The sequence below is a fragment of the Marmota marmota genome, unplaced genomic scaffold, assembly GCF_001458135.2.
Source record: "Marmota marmota marmota unplaced genomic scaffold, marMar, whole genome shotgun sequence".
In the NCBI taxonomy this organism is placed as follows: domain Eukaryota; kingdom Metazoa; phylum Chordata; class Mammalia; order Rodentia; family Sciuridae; genus Marmota; species Marmota marmota.
Genome location: NW_025999905.1, coordinates 13907879 through 13924084, shown reverse-complemented (window position 1 = coordinate 13924084; position 16206 = coordinate 13907879). Strand labels below are relative to the sequence as shown.

Below are 16206 nucleotides of genomic sequence, written 5' to 3'. Positions count from 1 at the left end.
GTGATTCAGCAGAAATGCTAAGACCACAGGACAAATCTCATTTAATATAATGTTACCTATAGCATGAAGGTGAAACTATGCCTAAGAATATATTATAGCTTAGCAGGTAACAGAAACTTTTTCAAGCTTAATAGATTCTATGCTAATCATAGAAAAATTAAACCAGCATTTTAATTTGATTTGAATTTGGGTTAGAGGAAATACTAAGGAATAAATCTTAATAAAGCATCTTCTAAAGGAAGGGCTTAAACATATTAATACTTAATTTACAAAACAAAACTGTATATTGGAAGTCAGGCCAAAAGATTTACAGAAGATTTTTAAAATATAGCGGCTTAGGTTGTAGCTCAGTGGTAGAATACATGTTTAGCATGCATGAGGCCCTGGATTCGACCCTCAACACCAGTAAAAGAAAAAAGAAAGAAAAATATCATAAAACCCTTTGACAAACTTACGAGGTTTTTTTTTACTTATGCAACCAAACTTTGTTCTTTAAAACAAAAGAGTCTGTGGATCTTTGGAGATTATATTAGTTCAAGCTTCAGTGGTCTATGGAAGAGTATGAGGAGGCCAGGTAGCTGAGTAAGAACCTACAAACACATGAAAGAGGTATGATGTATAAATAGGAACTCAGTTTATTCTGGGTCATGTTTATGTAAATTACAAAACGTTTTTAAGAGCTTATCTGCACAAGTTGCCATAGGTCAGATATATAAGGCAATATGTGGATACTTAAGGCAGTGAATACATGGAAGACATTTAGAACAATGTCCTGGCACATAGTAAGTGTCACAAAAGTGTGCAATTTATTGTTTTGTTATTTTATATTCTGTACTGTGTGTAGGAGATTATGGAACTGAACAGGGTGATCTTTACATTACTTCTAGCTGCCATCCAGTGCTACCAATATTTTTCCTAAAACTAAAAACATTAACATGAATGGTAGATATTTTAATAATCTGATTAATAAATAAGTTTTTATAGTTTATATCAGCTATTCAGCACACACTGTGTACAGGATTAATTCATTGAACACTGGGACTATGGGTGATTTTCACCCTTCTACTTTTATACATTTTCCAAATTTTGAAAAGAAGCATATATGACTATAAGTAAATAATACAATAAAACAACAAAAAGTGGTTTTGCTTAAAAACGTTCATATAAATTGCAATACGTTTTTCAGATCATGCATACTATGTGGTGGTGATGAGACAAAAATGAAAATTACAAAAAAATCTTGATTATTATGGTTAGCACCATGCAGAAATTGAAATGCAGGCTTTATCTCAATGAAGGAAGGGAAAGAACATTTTAGATAGACTCATAAAGGTAGGAAGACATCTCAAGGGGTAGAAATGGCTGCAAATGAATAATCTAAGATGAACTTGGGGGTCCTGGTTGAGGCTTGAGGGTAGAGTAACAAAAAGTTGGGAAGGGAAAGCAAGAGAGTTTGGTGGATTTTGTAAAGAGTTTATAAGGATTTTATAGCAGGCAAACTATGTTCTAGAACTGGTCTCTCTTACCAAGTTACTTACTGTAAGACCCTTAAAAGGTCTGGAGAGCTAAATTCCTAGGATGTCTCTGAGGAAGTGTGTTATCATTCTTGGGTGGATACAAGGGTCCCCAAAGATAAATCCCCTACTCAGTATCTGTGAATATTATGTGAGAAAGCAAAAGGTATTTTGTATATACAACAAAGTTGGGTTGTCTACATCTACACAGTCTAATCACATAAACCGTTAAAAACACAGAACTTGCCCTTGTGGGAGTCAATAAGAAATGACAGAAGAGAAGAGAATTCCAAGCCTGAGAGGATTCAATTGCTAGCACTAAAATGTAGGTCCTAGTGTGTAAGAACCAGAAAGAGGACTATAGAACTAAGGGCGGCTTGCAGGTGACAACCAGCGAGGAGACAGGACCTTCAGCACTAGATTCTGCCAATGTCCTGAAGGAACTTGGAAGTATATACTCCCCTAGAGCCACCAGTAGGAATACAATCCTGTGGATACCTTGATGTTGGCCTTTGAAAACTCTAAGCAGACCACCCAGTGGAGCCTGGACTTCTGATCCATACAATATGAGATAATAAGAGCTGTCATGTTAAACAGTTAAATGGGTGCTTATCTGCTATGGCAGAGATACAAATCAATATATATTCCTTATTGAACATGCCCATAATCCCTTGATTCATAATAGTCTTTTCCCTTGAATGTCAAAAGCTGCCAGGCCACAGCTAGTTAAATTGATGATACCTATGACGTTTCAAAGTGAAATCTGCAACTAAAGTCTATCCTTAATTTATTTATGAAAGCTTCAGTTTTCTGTGGAAATATGTTTATTTTTAAAGTGAACTCTGAAAATATAAGCACTTGAAGCACTGTCTACAACTTTTTAATGAAATGTTTCAGCCTCAGAACTAGACTCTATTTGCAAATTTTATGCTAGTTGCAGTGTGTGTGGGCTGGTAGATAGAACATAATGGGTTGAGGTTGTACTGATTGTCAAGGGTTTGCAGTTTAGGTGGGAAGAGGAAGATTAAGCATTTCAAATATAAAAGCAAATAAGGGCGGGATATGTTCCTTCTATTATAGTCTATTGTTTAGCTCAGAGATACTAATTATAATAATGTGTTGGTGACAGTGAAGCTAACACACACACACGCACACACACACACACTTACTCCATGCCCAGCACCGTTCCAGAGGCTTTATACATATCAACTTATTTAAATCTCATAGTCCTATGAAGTAGAGGACTATGGCTCTCCCCACCAACTGGAATCCTACAGCATCTCTCAAGGCATAAAATAAGTGGAGATTTCCTACTTCTCTTTTAGACTTTTGGATCTCAAGTTCTGAATCTTGCTCTTCTAAGAAGCCCTTGCATGTCAGCAATTTCTGTAGACTTTGCAGTTGGGAAGGGTCTTAGTTGACTTGGGTTTATCCCAATGAGTGTTTCTGATGTAACATCCTTAAAAAGTTCTCCAGAAACTTCTTCCTACAGATGGAAGACCCCATCCACAGAAGATAACTGGTGATGGGGTTAGATTATTGCTATGAATGTCTCCAAAAAGTACAGTGACCAAGAAAGGACATTTTTGTGTAAGAAATTATATGTGCTGTGAAAGAAAGGCAGAGTAAGGCATATATTTGCAAATTATGTTATGTCTTTGTAGAAACTTTATTACATTTTATCATGCAAATTCATTGAAGAATATTTACAATGTCATATACATTTAAAAATAGTCTGGACTTAACAGAAAGTGGAAAAAAAACTTGAGATATAAAACTTAAAGATTTAATGATGTAAACATAATGAATCTTTTATTTCATTATTATTGCAAAGAATAGTATGTCCAATATATACTTTTTTCCTTAAAATTTATTTCATATGTATGAAATTTTTATTTATCAGGACATTTGTGTTGGTCAGCAGTTAGGGCTTTGTAGAAGTCACTGATCAGAGGTCATGAGCCACTTTGAAGGCTGAAGGAGCTGATATACCTGCTCCTTTGGAAAGATGTTAGTATAATTGGTTTACTTTTTCAGATTTATTTCAAACATTTGTAGCTCCCCTGTTTTTTGTGTCATGAAATTTCCACAATAAGAAGTGGCTTCCCACAGTTGTTTTTCATTTGTTTGTTCAGATTGGCACCACCTATATCTCTGTTGGGTGGAGGGTGGTGTAGATGTCCATAATATCACAACTGTAGGCTGACATGTCACCACCACCCCTCCACCCCTGTGACACAAACACTCCCCATGTGAGACAATAGCAGGGTATTGGAGAAGGAGGCATTGTGTAACAAATCATTAGAGCCATTCCCTGTCCTGGGCACTTCTGATACTTACCTTCCTATATGAAGCATTATCTCTTGAACCTCACACAGTAGACCATCTCCACTGTGGACACTTCTGGATATTTGAAAGTTCTAAGAGTTAACATGCTCTTTTGCAACTTTTATCTGTTGGTCTGATTTTCACCTTCTACCTTTCAAACACTTGAAGTTTAAACATTTAAAGAACATGATCATTGATCTTCTTCCCCCTAAGTCTTGTCTTCTCACTAGCAATTATAAGAGCTTGTTATGGTTTAGGTGTGGCATCCCCCAAAAGCTCATGCATAAGACAATGCAAGGTTTGGAGGAGAAATGATTGGATCATAGCCTACCTAATCGGTGAATTAATCCCTGATGGGATTAACTGAGTGGTGACTAGAGGCAGGTGGGATATGGGTGGAGGAAGTGGTTCATTGGGGGTGTGATCATGGGGTATATATTTTCTATTTGGAGAGTACAGTCTCTCTCTGCTTTCTGATCATCATGATATGAGCTGCTTCCCTCTGCCACCCTTTCTTTCCTGACATGATGTTCAGCCATACTCGAGCCTCAAGGAATGGAGCCAGCCTTCTATAGACTAAGATATCTGAAACCATGAGCCCTCAAATAAATTGCTCCTCCTCTACAATTGTTTGGTTTGGTCATGTAGTCATAGAAGTGAAAAAGCTGATTAAAACAGAGCTTGTATTTTTTTTAAAATCACAAATATATATATAACAATGCCAGGAACCAGGGTCAGCATGATGAACAAGAGAGTTTGTTTCAGTGGGTTTTTAAAATCTAGTATTGGAGAGCCCAGCTAAAGGGGAGATTTCACTGGAGTGTACAAAGTGCTATTATAATTGAGGTAAGTGTAGCTTGCTACTGGAGTACAAACAGGGCTTGAGTCAATCAGGGGAGATGGTGGCACTCAGGAGAAGACGGTAATTAAGTTATGGCCTGAAGGACAAATAAGTAAACAGTCACTCAAAGTTGAGCAGCAGAAAGGCATTCTATATAGATAGTATGAGGAAAGATCCAGAACAAAGAGCATATACATTCAGAGAATTGCAATTTTTTTATATTTTATAAATATTTTACTAAGTCTGGAGTATAGCTTATCATTATCATTATTATTATTATCAACTTATTTTGTTGGAGTATGGATTTTGAAAGGAGTAATGGAAATAGAGAGGATAGTGAGGACCAGACCAGAAGAATATTATATATACAGTATTAGATGTTGGACTCTGTCATAGTGTCATGGAGGAGTCTTTGAAGAGTTTGCTGGAACACAGCAGATTTTTAAGGTGGAGGGAAGTAAAATGAAAATGACTTCACTTTTGGAAATGTTGTTACTAGTGAGACTTTCAGATCCAGAAGGTAGATGGACATTGGGCTCTGGGGCCCAAGAGGTATAGACTAGAGTCAAGGATACAGTGGAAGCCATGAGAGTGAATGGAAGGAGAGGAAGGTTGAAAGAACCCATAGGAGATCACTATGGAACATCAAATTTTAAAAATAGAACCAGGCACTGCAATGCATACCTGTTATCCCAGGGACTCAGGAGGTTAAGGCAGGAGGATCACAAGTTCAAGACCAGCCTGGGCAACTTACCGAGACCCTGTATTGAAATAAAAAAAAATATAAAGAACTGGGGAGGTAGCTCAATGGTAGAATGCCCCTGGGTTCAATCTCAAGTACTGGGGGGAAAAACTCAGAGGAAAAGGGGTTCCTTGGTAGAAGAGAAGTAGTATTCAGGGAAGAAAGAGAAAAGCCCACAGCATATGAGGGTACAGAGTCCCAGAGGTTAAGAAGAAAGGCAGTGTCAAATTGTGCAAGGAGGACAAGGTAAATGAGGACTGTCCATCAAGTTTCGCTACAGGAGATGACTATCTCCTGGTTGCCCACCTGTGAATATTCTATACCTCTTGAACCAAAACAAAGGATACCCTAACCAGATGTTTATCTTTCTGGAATACATTATTCTTTTTGTAACCTGAATATCATTCCTCTAGTAATATTCCTAAAAATATTGTTATTCATTCTAAAGAATCCCATTTCTGTTGTTAACTTGCATTATGCTTATGATAAATGAAAACTATCAGGTTTTTTCCCCCCTGTCCTGGGGATTGAACCTAGGGCCTTAAGGGCACATGTTGGGCATGCCCTCTACCACTGAACTACACCCCCAGTCCTTTTAATATTTTATTTGGAGACATTAGAGTTGCCTAGGCTGATCTTGAACTTGTGGTGCTCCTGCCTCAGCCTACTAAGTAGTTGGATTACAGGTGTCCATCACTATGTTTGTCTTAATGTGAAACTCTGTCAAACTAGATGTACATGTAGCAGACTTAAATAACAGACTTTTAAAAATCTAAGTGAAGAACTTCATTCCAATTCATTTTGTTAGTTTCAGACCACTTCTCCATATATTAGGATTTGAATGACTGGCCAGTTATTATCTTAGTCATAATGACTAATAAGCTATATGTATGCACTCAACAAAATAGTCTATATGAGAGATTCTTAAATATCCTTAAATGCCTTGAAACAGATGAGTAAGCATAAGTGTATTTTATCATCCCCACATACTTAATAAACACCTCTTTGAAATGGTGACAGAAATTATTGGAGAAACAAATATTTGTTAAATAAACTATTAGAATAGAAAATAGTAGTTCTAGGCAGACATAACTTCCTTAATTTCTAATTATTGGTTTGCATTAACAATTAATCACAAGATTCTCTATGTGTCAGAACTGTGGCAATATTAGTCCTTCAGAATAAAATAATGAGCTTGAAAATAGAAAACCAGGCCTCTGAGAAACAAAGAAAATCATTACTCAGCTCATGCACCTCCTTCATAGAAGAAAAGGCCCAACTCACCATCATTGCTGAGTTTGTCCTTAAGAGGACAGTGATTAAGAAGCACATTTATTTTTTTTTCTAGAATTCTTAAAGCCTATAGTAGCTTAAGATTTTATAGTGGTTTAAAAGTTTAGTATGTTTGGAAATAAAACACTGAAGGATATTGGGTCATAATTCTTCTTGTATTTAATTTTAAAAATTGAGAAAAGGGGCTTCAAGTGGATTTTGGGGTTTTGGTTTTTGTTTTATTTTGGTACTGAGAATTTAGCCCAGGATGCTTAAACAATGAGCCACATCCCCAGCCCTTTTTATATTTTATTTTGAAATAAAGTCTCCCTAAGTTGCTTAGAACCTTATTAAGTTGCTGAGGCTGGCTTTGAACTTGTGATCCTCCTACCTCAGCCTCCTGAGCTGCTGGGATTACAGGCATGGGCCACCACACCTGGCAGTGACTCCATGTTTCTAAAACATTTTTATCACAGTTTCAAAATTTAAATGTTTCTAGATTTATTGAAAACGTATAGGAAATTTTTTAATTGCTGGTTCTACTTAGAATTAGTTTGTAAGGAAAACCTTTTGGGTGGCTAAGATATTTGCCAGTGTTCATTGACTTTCTGTTTAGACCTTCACTGACTTTTGTTTAGCTCTATGCTTTGTTTTCAAGGAAGCCTGCTCATGTCTTCTCAGTTAACCTCTCCCAGCAGATGCTCTCTGGTGATCAGAAGTTGCATTTAACACTTCCTGTTGCCTCTGGAGTCTTAGCTTTGATGCACAACAGCTTTGTGAGCATTTGGGTTTTGAGACCAAAGGTGCCAGGGAAAGTGCTAGTGAAAAAAAAAGAAGGCAGAGTGCTGGAAATAAGATTGGCTTTAATTCTCCCTGAATTTCAGAGCTATTTTGTGAGCAGTCCTGATGGTTATTTTTAAAATATTTTTTATTAGACCCTCATAATTATGCATAGTAATCGGGCTCATTTTGAAAAAATCATACCTGCAAGGAATTTGATTTTAAGCCCCACCCTCCGTTGTTCTCCCCTCCTCCTGCCATTCTTCCTCCTCTACTCTATTAATCTTCCTTTCTTTTACATATACATAAAACTGAAATTCCTTCTGGTATCTTTATATGCATATAGCATGATTTGTTAAATTCATTCCATTTCTCTTCCCCTTTCTCTTCCTTCCTCTCTCCCAACTTGTTCTCCTCCTCTTCTTCCACTCATCTTCCCTGTAACTTTATGGTGTCTCATTCCTTTGAATTTGTGATCCTCCTACCTCAGCCTCCTGAGCCGCTGGGATTACAGGCATGTGCCACTGACTGCCTTCTTTCCCTTATTTTGCTCTAGCTTCTACATGAGAGAAAACGTTCAACCTTTGATTTTCTGGGTTTAGCTTATTTCACTTACCATGATTTTCTTCATTTCCATCCGTTTACCAGCAAGTGCCATTATTTCATTCTTCTTATGTCTGAGTAAAACTCCATTGTGTATATAAACCACCTTTCCTTAATCCATTCATCTACTGATGGGCATCTGGGTTTATTCCATAGTTGGACTATTATGAACTGTGCTGCTAAAACATTGAAGCAGCTGTACCACTATAGTGTGCTGATTTTAGGTTTTTTGTGAGCATCAATGAGTGAGTTAGCTGGGTACCTCCCTAGGTTTTTGAGGAATCTCTACACTGCTTTCCAGACTTATTGTACTAATTTACAGTATTGCCAACAATGTAAATCTTTTTCTTTACATCCTCACCAGCATTTATTATTATTCATGTTTTTGATGATTGCCATTAACACTGGAGTGAGATGAAATCTTAATGTAGCTTCAATTTGCATTTCTCTAATTGCTAGAGATGCTGAACATTTTTTAATATATTTTATTTATAAATAGTTATATATTATTTATTTAGTGGCTATTTTTGTTTATTCTTTGAGAAGTTACTATTTAGTTATTTTGCCCATTTATTGATTGTACTATGTATATTTGGCATTGAGTTTTTTTGAGTTCTTTATATATTCTGGGTGTTTGTCTCTTGTCATAGTAGTAGCTGGCAAAGATTTTCTCCCATTCTGTAGACTCCTTCCTCAGTCTCTTATCATTTCCTTTATTGTGCAGAAGCTTTTTTTTAAATTTATGTTTTAAATACACGACAACAGTGGAATTCATTACAATCCTTATTACACATATAGAGCACAATTTTTCATATCTCTGTATATAAAGAAGCTTTTTAATTTGATGACATCTCACCTATTGAGTCTTGTTTTTTAAAATTTTTTTAATTGTAGTTGGACACACAATGTCTTTATTTTACTTATTGATTTTTATGTGGTGTTGAGGATCGAACCCAGCACCTTGCAGGTGCTAGGCAAGCACTCTACCGCTGAGCCACACCCCAGTCCCTTGAGTCTTGTTTTTATTTCTTAAGCTTTAAGGGTCTTGTTTAGATATTGGTGCTTACACTTATGAAGTGTTGATCCTATGTTTTCTTCTAGCAGTTTTAAGGTTTCTGGCCTAATTTCTAAGTCTTTTATGCATTTTGATTTGACTTTTGTACAGGGTGAAAGATAAGAGATCTAAATTCACTCTTTTACATGTAGATATCTGGTTTTTCTTATCCTGATGGTTATTGAAGATAGAAAGCCAAAATATTTTGCATGTTTCTGACTGCAATTTCTGATGTGTCCCTGAGGAGAGGGTAAAATTGGGGCTATGTCTTATCAGTCCCTTAATCATTCTGTATTCCTATTGATATTCACAAGGGCAAGTATGCCCTCAGCTATATGTTTTGCATTATACAGTTGCTTTGTGTATTGAGTAAACAGTATTTTAAATTAAAGTTGAAGCTTTGTAAAAGCTTCCTTGCAATTTTCCATGTACTTGAGCCTGTCAACCTGCTGATGTAGTAAGTGAATCTAATCATTTGATTGGATTACAGCATGATTTTATCTCTAAGACACAGTGAAGGCCATGTCCCTTTACAAATGAATTAAATTAGAGGACAGCATAATAAAAAATAAAGATTGATTGTCAGTTCAGATGAGCATAAGATTGAAATATGGAGTCTTAGGGAAACCTCTCTGTCTTATGGAACAGAGCAGTGATTCTTAACCCCAGATGCAACCTATAGTTAGTTGTAGGGGAAGTTTGGAAACATATTCTGCTCACACTTGGGCCTCTGCCCCAGAGAATGTGGTTTAGTTGGGGTTGGTGTATCAGTATATATATTTTTTAAAGCTCCCAAAGTGATTCTAAGTGCTGTCAGGTTTGAGAACTATGGAATAGATGAAAACTCAATCTATTTAAAGAAAGCATTTCTTAGTAGACAAGAAATAGTGACTAAAAAGCCATAGGATAGGAGGAAAGGTGAGAAAAATAAGGGGGAGAAACTTTTAGTGTAAAGTAAGCAGAGGTTTACATTCCCATATTCACAATTCTGAAATAGAAGAGCTCTGAAAAATCAAAAGTGTTTCATAGCTTATTTGGTAGCAAAATCTAACCAAAATTGAACATAATGGATATCAAAACCTGAGGTTTTTTCTAGTCTTCCTCTATTCCATTTGGTATGAAAAGTAATTATTGCAGAAACATTAACGTGTCCGATAGGTGTCTGATTTTAGATCTTTGGGGTGAGCATCAAGAAGTGGAATGCCTAGTTTTTTTGAGGTCTGCTCCAGATCTCACTAAGTTTATAATGTAGAAAGGGTACCTTTATGAAATTTTGAATTCTGAAATTCATTTGGACCTATTGAGATGAGAAAGGGAGTTATAGATCATAGTAGGGAGGTTTATTCTTCCTGAAAAATTAACAACAATACATTTCACCCCACTGCCCGCCCTCCTCATTAGGTATTGAACTCTGGCAGGCTGTACCACCCACCTTCATGCCCAACTGTTTTTTGGGGGTGGGGGGTGGGAGATTTCTGGGGCCAGCTCTTTTGATGTATTTATTTATTTTATTTTTCAAATTTTGAGACAGGGTCTTGCCAAGTTCCTGAGGGTCTGGCTGAATTGCTGAGCCTGACCTTGAACTTTTTGAGCCTCCTGCCTGAGCCTCCCCAACTTCTGAGATTATAGGCATGCACCACTGAGCCAAGAACAGTGCATTTCTTCTAATTACCTAGGCAATGGTTAGTGTCCACATTAGATAAAAACAGAAGCCAATATCAGAATGTAGCTCCTGACTCTCCTATATACTTTACAAGCCTAGCCTGATTAGAAGGTTCCATGTCAGTCTTGGTGAGAGAAAGTAAGTTTAACCAATAACACAAGTAAATACAGTAGAAAAAATGATCATTATGCTATAAAAGATTTAAGCAACTCACCAGGAATTTGGACACATCTCAGATGGGTAGTTCTTGCTCAGGGTCTCTTAGGAGGTTGTGGTTAGAACTTTGGCCAGGATGTGGTCCTCTGAAGGTTTGATGGGTGCTGGTATATGGTATTCCTTTTCTAATGCAAACAGATTCCTTATTTGTATGTAAAGAAAATTCTAGTGTGTTTATACAGTTGCTCAAAATCTTTATTTTTTTAAAAATGTAAATCTATAATTATTTGCAAAGGAGGCTTTGAGTCCCCCTAATAAGTTTTGAAGATTCCCTGTGGGAGGAGCTTACTGCAGGAGAATGCCTTCTCTGTGAGTGTCCCTTGTCCTCCCTGAGGCAGCTTTCCCTCTTCCTGGGCCCTTTCTGTATCCTCCAGGGGTTGCCTCAATACCCACCTGCTGGGGGTCACTGAAGGTATGTCTATGCTCTGTACAAAGTGAGGAAGAAACATGCAGGTCCTTGCCTCCAGCCCAAGGCTTCCAGCCCAAAAGACAGCCATCAGTCACACAATTTAAAATGATTAATTACATCATTGAGTGTGTTTAAGAAACAAACAAAAAGATCTGAAGAGACGCTACAGAGGGATTGCATAATGGGACTGTGCCAATTCACATAGCTTGATCAGCACTTCCCCTTTGTGCTTTGTAGGAAGAATACCCACCTTTTGTTTTGTTTTGGTTTTGAGGTGCTAGGGATGGCACCCAGAGCCTCACACCTGCTGGGCAAGCACTCTACCGCTGAGATAAATCCTCAGCCCCCTTTGGGGTTTTTGTCAAAATCCTTTTATTTTCTTGGGCTAAATAATGGAAGCTCCTCTACATCCCACTCTGCATAAAACACTGACTTCCTCCCACTGCAGAGATTCAGAGAATATAGAGGGTACAGAAATCTCACTTAGTTCACATTAAAAAAAAAAAAATTAGAGGCTGGGAATGGTGAGGCATGGCTGTATGTAATCTCAACCACTCCAGAGGCTAAGGCCTGAGGACTACAAGTTCCAGCCAGCCTCAGCAACGTAGTGAGACCCTGTCTCAAAATAAAAAGTAAAAATGGACAGGAGATTTAGTTTAGTGACAAAATACCCAATTGAATTGGTGTTCAATTCCTAGTACCAAAGAATATAAAATAAAATAAAATAAAATAAAATGGGCTGGGAATGTAACTTAGAAGTAGAGCACTTGCGTAGCATGTGCTAGGCCTTGGGTTCAGTCTCCAGTCCCATAAAACAAACCAAAAAGCAGCTTAGATTCCTTCAAAATTAAACTGTGAAGTTATTCTGGACTTTCTCACTGCCTGTCTCTCTTCTTCCCAAAACTGCAAAAATGCTCTATTGTTTTCTTGCTCATCCAATTCCTCCTTTCTTTCCCCAGTGAATCTTTGAAAAGATGTGGTATAGAGTGTTGGGAATATAATACTTCCCTTTTTTTGAGCTACTTATGCCTTGAGCCTTATTTCTATTTAGAGAAGGAGAAACTAAGGATGCTGTGTAAAGAATTCCAGTTGGGAAAGCCAGAAGAAGGGGGTGGAGAAGACAGTGTCTAACTCTCTGAGCCTTGAAGTGATCCTCCTCACCCATCATTCTCCATCTCTGCTGTCTTCCTATCTCTGAGCCACCGTAGGCTCTTCCCTGGGAAGAATGGGGAATCTCTTAACAAGATCCCAGTGAATGATTATAAACATGCATGACACCATGAAGGAGGAAAATCCCCAAGTAGATGATAACACTATAATAAATCTTATCAATAACCCCAAATTTAAAATATACAATGATTGATATTTTAATTGTGTTGCTTTTTTTTTTTAATTTGAATACATACCCATGTATTTATAAAGGTTTAGCTCTGGTCACTCATGACTTCCATTCACCCTCCCACCCTGTCCTCTTTTCCCCCTAAGTTTTCATTGTAAGCTTTCCAGCCATAAGGTTTTTCAGAGTCCAAACTCCCAGTATTGAAGAGAGAGGGAATGATTACCTTCTAGCTACTGCACAGTTGTCCTGAGAGAATGGCATCAAATAATCAGCTAAATTATGAGTACACACTCTCCCTGACATGCACACCAGTCCACAGGGAAAGCACTTGGAACTGCCTCCCTCGGGGGTAAGGATGCCCTGGCCTCTGGGAAAGCAGTCCTGAGTGGAGTCTCAGGGTCTAGCACATTGCTGCTCTCACCTTCCAGTAAATGAATATAAATTAAATTAATTTGAATAGCAAATCTGCAATTTAACCTTGAACTCCCAGACTCCCCCTTTGAAGTGTTATTACTGTAATATATTCAGTTGTGTGACCCTCCCCAACTCCCACTGTCACCACCTCCAAATTTCTCAACACACACATGCTTCTGAGCTTGAGAGCTTGTGTTGTGAAGGGGAAGACCTTGCTTATTAAGGAATTTTTATTGCAACCTAGCGTAGATTTTACAAAGATTATCCTCGTGTTATCCTTGAAAGCAACTGGGTTTATGTTTTTTTTGTCTTTAATGTACCTTTTTGAGAATGTATTTAAAGAAGTATTTAAGCATTCACAGTGGGAGGGACAAGAGGGCATGCAAGTCCTAAAAAATTTGGAAGATAAAAATTTGGAGTTTAAGACACTTGGGATATTAAGGGTCATTTTATATTCACATTGCACCTCAGGTGAGTCGGTGACACTTGGTTTCAGATGGTGTATTATCCAAATGGTTGCTGTAAACCTGTCAGGTCTGCAGTGGACATTCACTACATTTGAGCAAAGATTCAATTAAACCAGGATCAACTATCTCAATGTTTCTAGAATTTCTACATAAACTAGCATCTTTGAGGGATAAGTAATATTTCATATCTTTGTCAGGATATCATATATATTTTAATAATTTAATTCATATTTGCATTATTTCTGAAGGTTACATAGTTTTGTTTTTGACATACATATAGCATATATTGATCAATATTTCACAATGTATACATTTGGCAACTAGTTTAAAAAAAAGTAATTCAGTATGATTATTCCAGATTTTTTTTGGCCTGAAATTCTTATGCAAAGGCTTTTCCATGTATTAAGAGCAAAAAAAAAAAAAAAAAAAAAAAAAAAAGTGATGGCATAAACTTAAGTGTCATTGCAACCAGTCTTAATTGGGGTTGCATATCTGAAATCAAAGTACTGATTTGGTAGCTTCATTTTTCTTCTTCTAATTTGATTTTTCCCTAATATTTCATTAGGTGCAGAGAGAGCTAGCAGCTGTTATTGCTTTGAAAGCAAGGAAATCTGGTGAGTAGTCTCTTATGGGGCTGAGGGAAGATTATAATTTTTGGTGGATATTTCACATGTCACCTGGAAGTGTGCAGTTGAATGCATCTCAGATGCTTTGGTATAGGATGCAGAAAAGTATCATGATTGTTTTAATAGGATTCATTCTACCACATGTTTTTATATATCATTCTCTAAAGTAAAATTTCACTGCTTTGCTCTAATTTATTTCAGATTTCAAGGATAAACTAAGTTTGTAGTTCTGAAACAGATCTAACTACATAAAAAGAGCAAGTAAATTAGCTTGAGTTACATATCATGACACAGAGAACAATAAACATTATAATGGTGATCTTTCTGTAAGGATATATAATTTTCTTAATCAAAAATTAGTTTTTTTCTAAAAACACTTTGTTTAATGACATTTCAAAACGGAAATTTTTCATAGAACTCATTACATAGATCTGATTCCTCTTACCCATGGGATATAATCTATCAAAGTAATATGTGGAAAGGAAAAAAGGGGCTTTCAAATATATTTTGAAGGAGAAAACAGCATTTTCTGCTGAAATCCAATATGAAATGGAGACTCACTGAAGTAGAAAAATGCTTGCTTAGAGAGAAATGGCAGAAAGCAGCATCATCTGCCATTCTTCCTGTTGGGAGGAAGGAGGTCAGTGCTGAGTGGAATAAAAATCAGAAAGGAAGTACTTCTTGTGTAATCTTAATTAGGATAAGACTTTTGTAGCAGAAAGACTATGACAAAATCAAAAGGATGACAAAACTTAAGGAAGTAAATTGCATGAAAATGTCTTAACATGCATTATATATTTTTCTTTTTCCAGTTAGAAGCTCTAAGATTTGCTTACCTCTCCAGTTACTTTTTTAGTCAAGCATGCCCTAGTGTTAGTTTATAATACTCATGTTACTTCCTCTGTGCATTTGGCTGCTCTTGAGAACACAGGGATTGGACATTATAAAGGCAATGGAGAAAAGGATGCATGGAATGGTCATCTTGGGTATTGAACAGGGAGAGCAGTGTGGACAGGGTTGATTCCTCAGTGAGCAGCATGATGCAGTGGATACTTGCAGGGGTGGAGGCCACGATGGAAAAAGGACACCAGTGTAAAGATTGCAAGAGGAAGGCTTAGACATAAAGCAGGCTAGAGTTGACCTTGGATCTTATAAGGATGAGATGCAACTTAAAGTCTGTATGAGTTAGAATGTCTCTGTGCCTTGGAGGGTAAAATTTGGTTTTTCAAGGTTTCAGAATAATGTAGAGAAGCATTCTAAAACATACAGTGTGCCATTTCCAGAGAAAGAGCAAACTTCATAGAGGGAGGCTGGAATAGAGGGTGCAAATCCCCACAGCATGGAATGGTAGGGACAGAGGAGGTAATCCCTGTGGTTGACCAAGTTGTGCCAGCTCTGTTCAAGGGACAGCAAGGAGGCAAGAGTGGCTGGAAGCAAGAGAACAAGGCAGAAAAAAGTAGGTTGTGGACATTCAACTGAGAAGTTTGAACTTTCTGCAGATGAAGGGAAATGAAGATGAGTGAGTAGAGCCATACACACAAGACTGTGCAAAAGAGCAGTATGAGGCAGGATCAGGGGTGGGGGCGGGTGATGCTAAGTGGTAGAGCACTTTCCTAGAATGCATAAGGCCCTGCTTCAGGGAGCCAGGGAAGAGGTATGAAGTTGATTTTACTATGTCTTCTCACCACATGAGGTTAGCTTGTCTGCTTTCTTTCTCATTTGACTTATGGAACAGGTAATACAGAATATAACTTTAGCAATTTTTCAGGGACAGAGAGATCTCACACATATATACTGATTGTGGAGACATAAATTCATAGTTTTCAGGAAACTATTTATTCAGTATGTTCCATTGTCCCTAACTATGTGTTCCAGTAACTCCAAGGCTAGTGTTTAGGGATCATATAAGAATCAAGGACATCTTTTGCATTGCCTTTT

The 16206-nt window shown here is 37.3% G+C and overlaps 1 protein-coding gene across 1 annotated transcript in view; it reads left to right on the top strand.

Moving 5' to 3' along the window:
- The window catches only part of Rapgef5 (Rap guanine nucleotide exchange factor 5), a 236419-nt gene that overhangs the window by 69388 nt on the left and 150825 nt on the right, over nt 1–16206 (top strand). Inside the window, 1 exon segment of the mRNA XM_015498139.2 lies at nt 14208–14256. Within this exon segment, the coding sequence (XP_015353625.2) occupies nt 14208–14256 (49 nt within the window).